This window comes from Calidris pugnax, unplaced genomic scaffold, assembly GCF_001431845.1.
Source record: "Calidris pugnax isolate Ruff unplaced genomic scaffold, ASM143184v1 scaffold9, whole genome shotgun sequence".
Taxonomy (NCBI): Eukaryota; Metazoa; Chordata; class Aves; order Charadriiformes; family Scolopacidae; genus Calidris; species Calidris pugnax.
Window position 1 is genome coordinate 1,050,015 of NW_015090778.1, and position 11,671 is coordinate 1,061,685.

The following is an 11,671-nucleotide window of genomic DNA, read 5'->3' on the forward strand; positions in this document are numbered from 1 at the left end:
ACGCCCGGTGCCCCCCAACCCCGAGCCCCTCCGGGCACCGGGCGGGACAGAACAGCGGCGGGGGGACGAGTGCCCGGTGCGCCCCCATCCCGAGCCCCTCCGGGCACGGGCGGCACAGAACGGCAGCGGAGGACGGGCGGCCGGTGCTCCCCCGTCCCCCGAGCACCGGGTGGCACCGGGCGGGACAGAACGGCGGTGGGGGACGAGCAGCCGGTACTCTCCTCCCCGAGCCCCTCCGGGCACCGGGCGGGACAGAACAGCGGCGGGGGGACGAGTGCCCGGTGCGCCCCCATCCCGACCCCCTCCGGGCACCGGGCGGACAGAACGGCAGCGGAGGACGGGCGGCCGGTGCTCCCCCGTCCCCCGAGCACCGGGTGGCACCGGGCGGGACAGAACGGGGACGGGGGAACGAGCGCCCGGTGCGCCCCCACCCCGAGCCCCTCCGGGCACCGGGCGGGACAGAACGGCGGCGGGGGGATGAAGGGGAGGAACGGCCGGTGCCCCCGCCCCGAGCCCTTTCGGGCACCGGGAGTGACGGAACGGCGGCGGGGGGACGAGCGGCGGATGCCCCCCTTCCCCCGAGCACCGGGTGGCACCGGGCAGGACAGAACGGGGACGGGGGGACGAGCGGCCGGTGTTCCCTCACCCCGAGTCCCTCCGGGCACCGGGCGGCACAGAACGGCAGCGGAGGACGGGCGGCCGGTGCTCCCCCGTCCCCCGAGCACCGGGTGGCACCGGGCGGGACAGAACGGCGGTGGGGGACGAGCAGCCGGTACTCTCCTCCCCGAGCCCCTCCGGGCACCGGGCGGGACAGAACGGCGGCGGGGGAACGAGCGGCGGATGCCCCCCCTCCCCCGAGCACCGGATGGCACCGGGCGGACAGAACGGCGGGGGGATGAACGGCCGGTGCCCCCCAACCCCGAGCCCCTCCGGGCACCGGGCGGGACAGAAAAGCGGCGGGGGGACGAGCGGTCAGTGCCCCCCTTCCCCCGAGCACCGGGTGGCATCCCGCGGGGGGTGCGAGGCCGGAGCCGCCGGGCAAGGAAGGCGGAGGCTGAGGGGACGTTCTCAACCCCCTCCCGGCAGCGTCGGGGGCGGGCTCGACCGGGAATAACGGGAACGACGGGGATGGGAACGGGAGCGGGGGCTGGACCGGAGCTCTGCGCCTGCGCACAACGGGGGCGCTGAGGCCACGCCTCCCCATCCAGGCCACGCCCTGGAGGGGAGGCGTGGCCTGATTGGACGGCGTCGCAGAGGGGGCGTGGTCAGCGCTGGCTCCGCCCCCTGACAGGGCCGGGCGTTGAAGACGCTGACGACGGCGGCGGCGGCGGTGCCTCCTCCTCTTCGCTCTGGCGGCGACACGTGCGCGGCGGCGGGAGGGACCCGGATGGTGAGTGCTGCCGGCTTGGGGGGAATGGTACCGGGTGGGGGCCCGGCGGCGGTAGCGCTCAAGGTCGCGGGCGGGCGGCGCGGGCCTAGGCCCCGCGGATCGGGGGGGGCCTGCGGGTGGAACTAGGCCGCGGCCTGTTGCCACGGCAACGCGCGGCCCCGCAACGGGAGGGGGAACCGTCAGGCCTCCCCTGCCGCTCAACCGACCGCCCTTTTCCTCGCAGCCGGGGCCTCCGGGCCCCGCTATGCCGATCGTAGAGAAGCTGAAAGAGGCCCTAAAGCCGGGCCGGAGAGAAGCGGGTGAGGACGGGGGGGAGCTGGGCCGGCTTCTGGCCGCTTCGGCCAAGAAGGTGCTGTTGCAGAAGATCGAGTTCGAGCCCGCCAGCCGCGGGGTCTCCGGGCACTTGGAGCTCCTGCGGGGCAAGTATGTGCTGCTCAACCCCCGCTCCGAGGCCACCGGTCGCCACCGCGGCCCCGAGGAAGGGCTGCCTGGCAAGCAGGGTAGGTAGAAAGGGCAAGGTGGGGGGCTCTCCCTGCTCTCCACACCCCGGTGGCTCAGCACCCCTCTCCCCCACAGGCAGCAGCCATGCTCCGGGAGGTCAGGGGGATGGGGTCCCTGCGCCCCAGAAGGTGCTTTTCCCTGTGGAGCGGCTCTCCATGAAGTGGGAGCGGATCTACCGGATCGGTGCCGGGCTGCAGAACCTGGGGAACACCTGCTTCCTCAACTCCACGGTGCAGTGCCTGACCTACACCCCGCCGCTCGCCAACTACCTGCTCTCCAAGGAGCACAGCCGCAACTGTGAGTGGGGAGGGATGGCTCGGTGGGGAACGGGAGCGTCCTGCATGTCCTGCTCCCCCTGCTGCGCTCAGCACCTCTGTGTGTGGCTCTCAGGAGGGCTGTGCAGGTGTTGGGATGCACCTTCTCTCCTCCCTCCTGCCCTATTCTCCATCGAGAGGTCATTCCTGTGTGTAGCTCGCTTTTCCCAGCTGTAGCAGCGTTTCCAAGCTCTGTATCCTCACGTCTGGGGAGGCTTTTTGTCTCTGCTGGGTGTAGCCAGGGCTAAGATGGGTCCAAAGAGATCTGCTGACTTCCTGGGGGCTGAGCTGGGGGTTCCAAACAGCCCTTGTCTGGGGCAGAAGGCTGTGTACAGGCAGGAGGTGCTGTTGGTGGGTGGCTTTGAGAAGGAGTCTGGTGGGCATGGCTGTGAGCTGTGACCAAGGGGAGCACATGGGGCTTGCAGCCCTGTCCACGGGGCTCCGGTGGGATCTGCCCTTCAGGGCTGACCTGTGGTGTCCTCCCACAAGTTCTTGGATGGTTCCTATCCATGTGGATGCTGTCTTGTCTCGCGGCTTGCAGTGGTTGGTGCTGTGATGGGGCTCTGCCAGTTGGGATGGCATGTGCTGGTCCCCCTGTACCCGGGATGCCCCAGAACTGTACGGTGGCACGGAGCTCACAGGGGAAACTGAGAGTGGCCCAGCTGTGTTGGACCAGAGATCCCCTCTCCCCTGTTCTGCCGCCATCTCTCCCGGGTTTGTCCCCAACGTCCTGTCTTCTCCTCTCCTGCTCTAGGTCACCATGGAGGATTTTGCATGATGTGCGTTATGCAGAACCACATGATCCAGGTTTTTGCCAACAGCGGCAACGCAATAAAGCCAGTGTCCTTCATCCGAGACCTCAAGAGTAAGGATGGCTGCTCTCCCCTTCCCTCCTGTAGCCGCGCAGGAAAGCGGTGACTAAGGCAGGAGCAGAACCTTTGAGATCAGGGCAGGCCTTGGCAGATGGCTCTGCTGAGATGACTCACTGAGCCTGCCGGGGGCTGGTGACTTTATGGGCTGCGTGGGGCTTCCCCTGTGGCCAGAGTGAGTCCGACCTCTGGTTTGGGTTGAGGGGGCTCAGTCCCTGGGGTCTAGGCCCCGAAGGAAGGAGGAAGGGCCTGTGTCTGCTGCAGCACGTGCTGGGGCTGATTCCTCCCTGTCCTGCAGAGATTGCCCAGCACATCCGCTTCGGCAACCAGGAGGATGCGCACGAGTTCCTGCGTTACACCATTGATGCCATGCAGAAGGCCTGCCTGAATGGCTGTACCAAGTATGTGGGGCCCCTGATGGCCCGTCACTGCTCTTCCCCACTGTCCCCTCGCTGTCCCCTGCACCTGTGGGAGGGGGCTGTGGGGTGAACGTGTGTCCCCCAGGTCAGACTTATAGAGGGAGGAACTGACTCCAGGGGCCTCAGGGCGGGGGGGTGGCCCAACGCTCTGCCCCTCTGTGACACAGCTCTGGGCTGCTGTCTGCCTTCTCCTGACACCTCCACCCCAGCATAGCTGTGGTCCTGTCCCCAAATCCTGAAGCTGCTGTGGGTTTGGATCCTGTCCCAGTTTCCGGGGAATCCAGGCATGCTCTGTGGCTGAGCAGCTTTTCCCTAGGCCATCCATCCCGGGAAAGCTGGCATTGCCTCTGTGTGCCATGCCGGGCTCTGAGCTCCGGGCGTTTCTGCTCCTTCCAGATGAAGGTGCATGTTGGAGCCTGGTGCCCCCTCTGAGCTCTGCCACCAGGAGAGCAGATGGGCAGAGGCTGTGACTTCCCCCTGTTCCCAGAGCTCTACAGCCCACCTGTTGGCTGGAGCGTGGGGGGAAACTGTCCTGAGGACACAGCGGTGGCCCGTGGGGGTGGCTCTTGTGGAGGGTGGTGTGAGATCTGGTGCTGCTGTCTCTAGGTTGGATCGCCAGACCCAGGCCACGACGCTGATTCACCAGATCTTTGGCGGTTACCTGCGCTCCCGTGGTGAGTGCTGGCTGTGACTCCCAGGGCTGCTCTTTCCCTGAAAGCCGTGCAGTCAAAAATCTTTTGGGGAAAATTGCTAAGCGTGTGTTGGTCAGTCTTGTGGTACCCGTGGGTCGTGACCCCTGTTGTGGCAAAGGAAAAAACTGTTGGCTCTGGGTCCCCAGCTCATTGCCACCAGCAAAGAAGCCCGTGTTGCCAGCTATCTGGCAACATCCCAAGTTACAGGCAATAGGACAAGAGGAAACGGCCTCAAGTTGTGCCAGGGGAGGTTTAGATTGGATATTAGGAAAAATTTCTTCATGGAAAGGGTTATCCAGCATTGGAATAGGCTGCCCAGGGAAGTGGTTGAGGCACCATCCCTGGAGGTGTTCAAAAGACAGGTTGACATGGTCCTCAGGAACATGGTTTAGTGGTGGGGTTTTTTTGTTGTTGGTTTTTATTGGATTTTTTTTTTTTTTTGGTCAGAGTTAGGTTGATGGTTGGACTAGATCATCTTTAAGGTCCCTTCCAACCTAGATGATTCTATGATTTTATAACACTCGCTGTCATGGCACATAGTGGAATTGCCAGGCTGTGAATCCTGGCGCTCGCATCACGGAGCCCAAACCTGGGGAGGGGGGACACTGTGGCTGCTGGTGCTGTGCCAGGGTGGTGGTGGGGAGTGCAGGGGTGGTGCCAAGGTGTGCTCATTGCCCTTTCTGTTGCAGTGAAGTGCTCGGTGTGCAAGACTGTCTCGGACACCTACGACCCTTACCTGGACCTGGCGCTGGAGATCAGGGTACTGCAGGAGTCGGGGATGGGGAGGAGCTCGGCTCTCAGGGGGATGTTTCTGGATCTGCACCGTGGCTGCTCTCAAAGCTCTTGACCTGCCAGTATCGAGGCACTGAAGGGAAGCAGCTTCGCCTTCTCTCTGGCAAAACAGTGCCTGTTGCCTGAGTGGGAGCCACGACTCCTCCGTTGAGGCTCTGTGGTGTTGGGGGGCAGCGCAGATGTCCCTTGTGGCACGCTGGCCAGTGCCACGTTGGTGGCAGGCTCATGAGTTTGGTGTAGCCTGTGGCCCTGTGGTCTTGTTATCCCCTTGGGGCCAGCATCTTGGCAGGGAGCGGGGCTGGGGTGGACGGGCAGCTCATGCCCTGACCCCCCCTCTGTCCTTGCAGGAAGCGGCGAACATAGTGCGGGCGCTGGAGCTGTTTGTGAAGCCGGACGTGCTGGGCGGGGAGAACGCCTACATGTGTGCCAAGTGAGTGTGCAGGGCCTCGGGTGTGCTAGTGGGAGGCTGCAGTGAGGGAGGGCTTCTCTACCTGCTCCACGGCTAAACCCTGAGGTGCGTGGCTATGGAAGGCTGCGATGGAGCCTGCCACTCCTCAGCTCCCTCCTCTCCTGAGACCAGCAGACGTGGCCATGCGTAGGTGCCCTGGAGCAGTGCCTGGTGTCAGCAGGGCCATTTCCATGGGGTTTGCCCTTGGCCAGGGCTAGCAGTCACCCGGGTGCTGGAACAGCTTGAATAGCTCGAGCTCTTCCTGTGCAGGTGCAAGAAGAAAGTGTCAGCCACCAAACGCTTTAGCATCCACCGAGCTTCCAACGTTCTCACGCTCTCGCTGAAGCGCTTCGCCAACTTCGGTGGAGGCAAAATCACAAAGGTAAGCACTTGGCCATCCAGAGCTGGGGCTGTCTCCTGGCCCTGCTGCCCAGGGCAGGGTGGGAGGGGGTCCTGTGTGCAGTGTGAGCTCTGCCACCATCCTGCAGCCCTTCCCCAGCTGTGCCATGTGGTGGGAGTTCGGCTCATGCTGGCATCTTCCTCACCGTGGCCTCTGCCTGGGCAGAGCTGATCCCTCTCAAGAGATGGAACTCACAGGACAGCCAGGCTGCTCTCACTCTAGCAAGGAAAGCTGTCTGCTGTTCAGGCTCCTGAGACATTCTCTCTCTGCAGGACGTGGGGTACCCTGAGTTCTTGAATATCCGCCCTTACATGTCTCAGAACAAAGGGGATCCCGTCATGTACAGCCTCTATGCGGTGCTGGTGCACTCGGGGTACAGCTGCCACGCTGGGCACTACTACTGCTACGTGAAGGTGAGCCCTGGGTGCTCTCTTGGCACCTCCTCTGGGCTGGTGGGTCCCTGTAGTGTGCAGAAAGGAGAGTGCTCAGCAGATGTGGGTGCTGTGGAGCACTGGATGGGGGTACGGGCTGTGCTCCATCACAGGAAGCATTGAGGTGTGCTCTGGCAGAGTCCCCTTGCCTGCCCTGGGTCACCTGTTGGTGTTGGGGGAGAGGAGCTCTGCTGATGGATGCTACCCCTGCTGCTCTTCAGGAGGATCATTGAACACAGCCCAACTCTGTTCTCTCTCCTTCTGTAGGCCAGCAATGGGCAGTGGTATCAGATGAACGATGACCTGGTCCGCTGCAGCAACATCAAAGTGGTCCTCAACCAGCAGGCCTACGTGCTCTTCTACCTGAGGTGAGTGCACCCTGTGTCCCCCTTGGCCCCCTGTTAGCATTTGGGACAGGGCTGGCAGCACTATGGGAAGGAGCTTGGCCCAAGTAGCCTGTGTGCCCGTGCTGGCTCAGAAAAGGGTGGCAAGTAGAAGTCCAGCCCCTGTTCCTCACCTCCTCAGAGCTTCTGACTCCTTATTTCTCATGTGCATCTCTGATGAGGATGTTCTTCTGCCTTCACAGAATCCCCAGCCCCAGGAAGAGCTCGGAGGGGTCCATCACCAAAGCAGCCCCCAGCCTGTCTGGCCGCACTGGCAACATTTCTGATCAGGTCAAGAAAACTGTGACCAACAGGCCCCTGTCTTCACCGCTGATGGGCCGGGTGAGTCCCAGAGGCTGCTCCCAGGAGCTGCTCCCCCTCTGCCTGCTCTGCGGCTGCGGCTTCGCTGCTCCCCATGGGCAGGAGGGATCCTGCTGAGCCTGGAGAGGGAGGGCAGTCTCTGTGTTCTCAACTCCTTGGATTCTCCTTGCTGAACTTCTCTCTTTCTCTGTACCTAGAGAGCAGACACGCTGCCAGGGAAGAAGCTGTCGGGGCCGGAGGAGGTGGGAGTCCCGGTGGCCCGCAGCTCGTTTGGCACGGGGCCGAAGCTGCAGAATGGAACCGCTCCGCCAAAGGGGCCCGCTGGGTCCCCGTCACCCAAACTGGCCCTCAAAGCCACCCACTCGGCCACAGCGCTGCCCGATGACACGGCCCGGAAGCTCAAGAAGCCCTTCTCCTTCCCGCAGCTGCCCTCCACGCCCAGAGCAGTTCAGGGTTTCTGTGACACCAGCAACGCAAGCGTGGCCAAAGCAGAGCTGCCCCGCCAGAGCTCCTGGGAGAGCAAGCACCCACCTACCTCACCCAAGCTGCTGCTGGAGCCCAGCCCCGGCCAGGAGCCTGGTGGTGGTGGGGAGAACACCGGGAACCTGGAGAAGGACTCGTGTGGCAGTGGCACTGCCAGCCCGGCGCACGGCGTGGCAGAGAAGCTGCCCAAAGCATCCCAGAAGGCTAAGAGTGAAACCGGCAGCTTCTGCACCTCTCAGGAAACGGACTGTGGCACGGACCTCCCTGCGAGCCCCGGCGCTGAGCCGGCTGCCCCCGAAGACTCCAAGCTGTCAAAATTGAAATCCTCCCTGTTGGCCGGCGCTGGCCTGGAGCTGAGCAGCACCATGTCACCCCCACCTGCCAAGAAGCTGGCGCTCTCTGCCAAAAAGGTGAGTCTGGGCGACTGCCCAGAGACTTCAACTGGTGCTTTGCACCTTCTGAAGTGGGGGCTTGCGTTGGGGCAGGTGTGGAGCTAATGTTGGGTGTCCTGCTGTGGCGGAGGGGGGTGGGAGAGCCCCTCAGCAGGGATGCAGCAGTGTCTCTGCCCTCCCAGTGGGTCGGGGTGCGGGGCCAGGCCCCTGCTGTTGTTTGCATCCCTGAGTGATGCAGGAGAAATGGCCCCTGGGGGAGAGGTGGCTGTGCCAGTCCCTGCAGCGGGGTGGCCTCGCCAGCCTTCTCGGGGTGGGGTGTCCCCTGGGGTGAGTGGGAGCAGGGGACGCCGCAGCTGGAGGGCTGTGGAGTTGCCCCCTCCCCGGGCAGTGGTGTGGGACTGGCCCTTGGCGTGCTGCTGTGCAGCCGGGGCTCAGGACGGCGCGCTGGGGTTTCTGTTCTTTAATATTCCTTCCTTCCTTTTTTCCTTTGTGCTTCTAACTGAAAACACTTCTGATTCTTCTTCTACCACCCCTCACTTCCCTCCCCCCGTCTGTGTCTGTTCCCCTCCCCTTTCTCTGGGCTCCCCTTTTTATTTTCTCCTCTTGGCTCACGGAAACCTCTTTTCTTTAGACCACCAAGTTTTTATTTATGTCAATAACTGCAGGGCAGCACCCCGCGGAAGGCGAGCGGAAGTGACCGCCACCCAACACCTCATCCAAAATTTGCTGACACCTACTTTACGAACACCACCCACCCCGACTCCTCTCCCTGGCCTTTCAGCAAGTTGAGGTAAGCGGTGCCATCGCTCCCAGCAAGCCCTGGGGTGCTCCATGAGGCGGCTGTCTGGCATCCCAGCTGGCACAGAGGGTGACTTTTGGCAGCTCTCCTATTCCCCTGGGCTGGCAGGGCTTGCTCTGGATCCTAGGAGCAGGGCAAGTCTCTCTGACTGTCGGCACAGGGTGGGAGGCAACTTTGCAGGCTCTGACCACGGACCAGTGTCCCGTGGGATCAGGAGCCACCAGCCTGGTTTAGATCTTGCTCCGGGTCTCCCTTGTAACCTTCACCAATGGCAAGTGCTGCAGCAGCACTCGCTCTGCGCTAATCCCCCGTGGGACAGCGTGTGCCCTGCACGTGGCCAGCACTGGGCAGCTGTGGGGGCACCGTGAGCTGCAGCTGCGGCTCTGGGAGCAGGGTCTGATTCAGATTTCATGGCTGACAGTAGCAGTTGGGTTCTGTGCTTGTGCACCTCGGGGTGGGGAGGGAGAAGAGGGCTCCTGACCTTGCTTTCAGATCATATCAGCTGCTTTTCCTGTCCCTCAGGCTGTCCTCATCTGCTCCCAAACTGACAAATCCTGAAAAGCCTGCCTTCAGCTTCATCCTCAACTCAGCCTCTCCCCTGACCAACGGTTCCACTGCCCACCCTTCGCACCACCTTCCTCCCTGCAGTGGGGAGAGGGGGCTCAGCCAGGCCACCCCCGGCTCCTCCAAAAAGAAGCGGCGAAAACATCATCACGGAGCAGATGGCAGCCCTCATGTTCCAGCTATGAAGGTCAAGGATGAGGTCTCCAGCCCCCCCAGGAAGAGGAAGAATCTTGCTGAGGAGGGCTGGGTGTCCCTCACGGGGAAGAAGGCGGCAGGCAATGGTCCCAGCGATGGCAAGGACATGGAGAGCTGTCAGGACATGGAGAGCAGGCCCAAGCAGCAAGTGTCAGACCCCAGTAGTTCCCTGGACATGGAGCCCATCTCCTCCCTCAAGAAGAAGAAGAAGAAGAAAAAGAAGAGGAGAATGGAGGAGGTGGAAGAGCGCTGCTCTGGGACATTGTCCTCGAGCAGGTGAGGGGCTGGGGTCAGGGTAGATCCCTGTGTAACCCTGCTCTGCCTGAAATCAGGGCCACCTTTGGGGGCCTCTTGTCTTTCTGCGGGTGGGATGAGTCTCCCCATGGAATGAGCTGACACACCAGCTTGCTGGGGGCGGGGGGTTCACCCCCTTCCCTGAGCGCAGGGTAGGGTGTGGGAGCTCAAACACTTCCACGCTTCCCCCCCTGGTGTGGGTAGAGCGAGCTGACCCCCACGGCCTTTCCCAGCTCTAGGAGGGATGAGATGGAGCCCGGGAGGAAGAAGCAGCGGCGGAGCGTGGAGACTGGGCCTGGAGAGAGCGAGCTCCGCAAGTGCAAACAGAGGGAAAGCCTCAGCAGCCCAGCCTTGGAGCAGCCGGCGGCCAACGGCCTCCATGCTGCAGGCAGCACCCCAGGTACAGCCATGTCCCTCCATCCTGCCCGGAGCCAGCTGCTGGGCTGCCCACACAGCCCCTCAAAAGCACTGGTGTCCAGTCCCTTGGTGCTTGCTGATCCCCACAACTGCCTGGTGGTGCCTCCTGACCCTGCTGCTAGTGCAGGAGCAGCCTGGTTGTACCCTGGATGTAGCCTGGATGAGGGCTTCCTCTTCTCCAGACTTGTGGGGATGGGGTGAGGGGGTGAAGGTTTGTCCCCCAGCCCTTTCTGCCCCAGTGTGCCCTGTGCCATCAGGACCTTGTTGTTAGTCCCAACAGTGTTTGGGGCAAGATCTGCCTTGGAGATGAGGTGATAGGAGCTCCTTCCTCTCCCTCCACCTTCTCCTCACCCTGCTTTTCTCCACAGGGGTAGTGTGTGCTGGGGACAGCCAGGCTGGAGATGGGCACAGGCGCTCCCCAAGCCCTGAGCCCGGCCGTGGGGCTGGCATAGCACCCCAGAGCCAAGAAGAGCCCAGCGTGGTGGAGGAGCTGCTCAGGAACTCCTTGGACAAGGCTTATGGCAAAGAAGGTAACCCCCACTTGCCTGGGTGGGCAAACAGCCCCATAGCTCCCCTGCCTCAAGCCCTGGAGGGGGGGACTCGAGCTGCCCCCAGCACTGGCGTGGACAGGTGTGGGGGGGCTCTGGGAGCCGGGCAGATGCGGGGGCTCCCAGGGGGGTGCTGGGGGTGCTGGAGTGAGGGGCTCCTAGCGCTGGTTCAGGGTTGGGGGTGCTGTGCAGGGGCGTGCAGGGTGCACACCGTGCTGCCCCCCACTGACTGTGCTGCCCCCCAGTCCTCACCTGGGAGGGGGAGATCTCTGCTGTCAGCCAGGACGCCATTCGGGACGCAGCCTGGGCCCGCAGCGAGACCGTCATCGATGAGTGGGACGAGGAGTTTGACAGAGGGAAGGTGGGTGCTGGCCCTGTCCCAGCTGGGGGAGGCAGAGGGAGGGGGGGACACACACTCTGTGCTGACCCCAGGAGCCTTCCCTGCCTCTACACAGGTAAAGAAGATTAAAAAACTGAAGCGGGAGCGGAGGAGACACTGCAATCGCTTCCAACAGCTGCAGAACAGGCGCAACTTCTGGTCGGTGACACATCCTGCCAAGGTGACCAGCCTGAGCCATCGGCTCTGAGGTGAGTGAGCCCAGAAGGGGGGCAGGGAGGGGGGTGGCTGCCCCACAGGGTGCTAACGCCGTTCCTCTCCCCTCCCCAGGTTGAGATCTGCATCCGACCTGCTCGCTCTGCCTTGTCCCCAAGGCTCTTCTGCCAGCTCCTCGGTGCCTCTGCCCCTGGGGGCTGGAGAAGCCCCTTCTCCCCCCCCTCCCCGCCCCCAGCCTGGGATTCAAGGCTGGGGTGGGGGACGGGGGGGGGACGCATTCCTGGAAAGTGCCTGCAGCTCCTCCCTGTGCCACCCCTGGGGAGGGGGACTCCGGCCCCCACCGGGACCACCGGGACCGGTGTTCCTCTCCTTGGGGATGTTCCCACCCCTCCCGGCGCTGCCTCCCCCTGCCCGCTCAGGGCTGAACCCCCCATTCTCCGTCCCCCTGTGCGAGTCGCAGTGGAAC

The 11,671-nt window shown here is 63.4% G+C and overlaps 1 protein-coding gene across 1 annotated transcript; it reads left to right on the forward strand.

The window, feature by feature from the left end:
• The first annotated feature begins 1,263 nt into the window (after nucleotides 1–1,263).
• Nucleotides 1,264–11,665, forward strand: USP36 (ubiquitin specific peptidase 36). The gene is made up of 20 exons (XM_014949324.1): nucleotides 1,264–1,390; nucleotides 1,614–1,890; nucleotides 1,967–2,188; nucleotides 2,960–3,070; nucleotides 3,373–3,475; nucleotides 4,100–4,167; nucleotides 4,875–4,945; nucleotides 5,325–5,407; nucleotides 5,696–5,807; nucleotides 6,098–6,238; nucleotides 6,524–6,624; nucleotides 6,843–6,981; nucleotides 7,158–7,853; nucleotides 8,501–8,625; nucleotides 9,157–9,669; nucleotides 9,921–10,087; nucleotides 10,473–10,634; nucleotides 10,898–11,013; nucleotides 11,108–11,240; nucleotides 11,320–11,665. Exons 1-19 carry the CDS (start codon nucleotides 1,388–1,390, stop codon nucleotides 11,237–11,239), a joined length of 3,342 nt encoding a protein of 1,113 aa, XP_014804810.1. The 5' UTR covers nucleotides 1,264–1,387; the 3' UTR covers nucleotide 11,240; nucleotides 11,320–11,665.
• The last annotated feature ends 6 nt before the right edge of the window (nucleotides 11,666–11,671 follow it).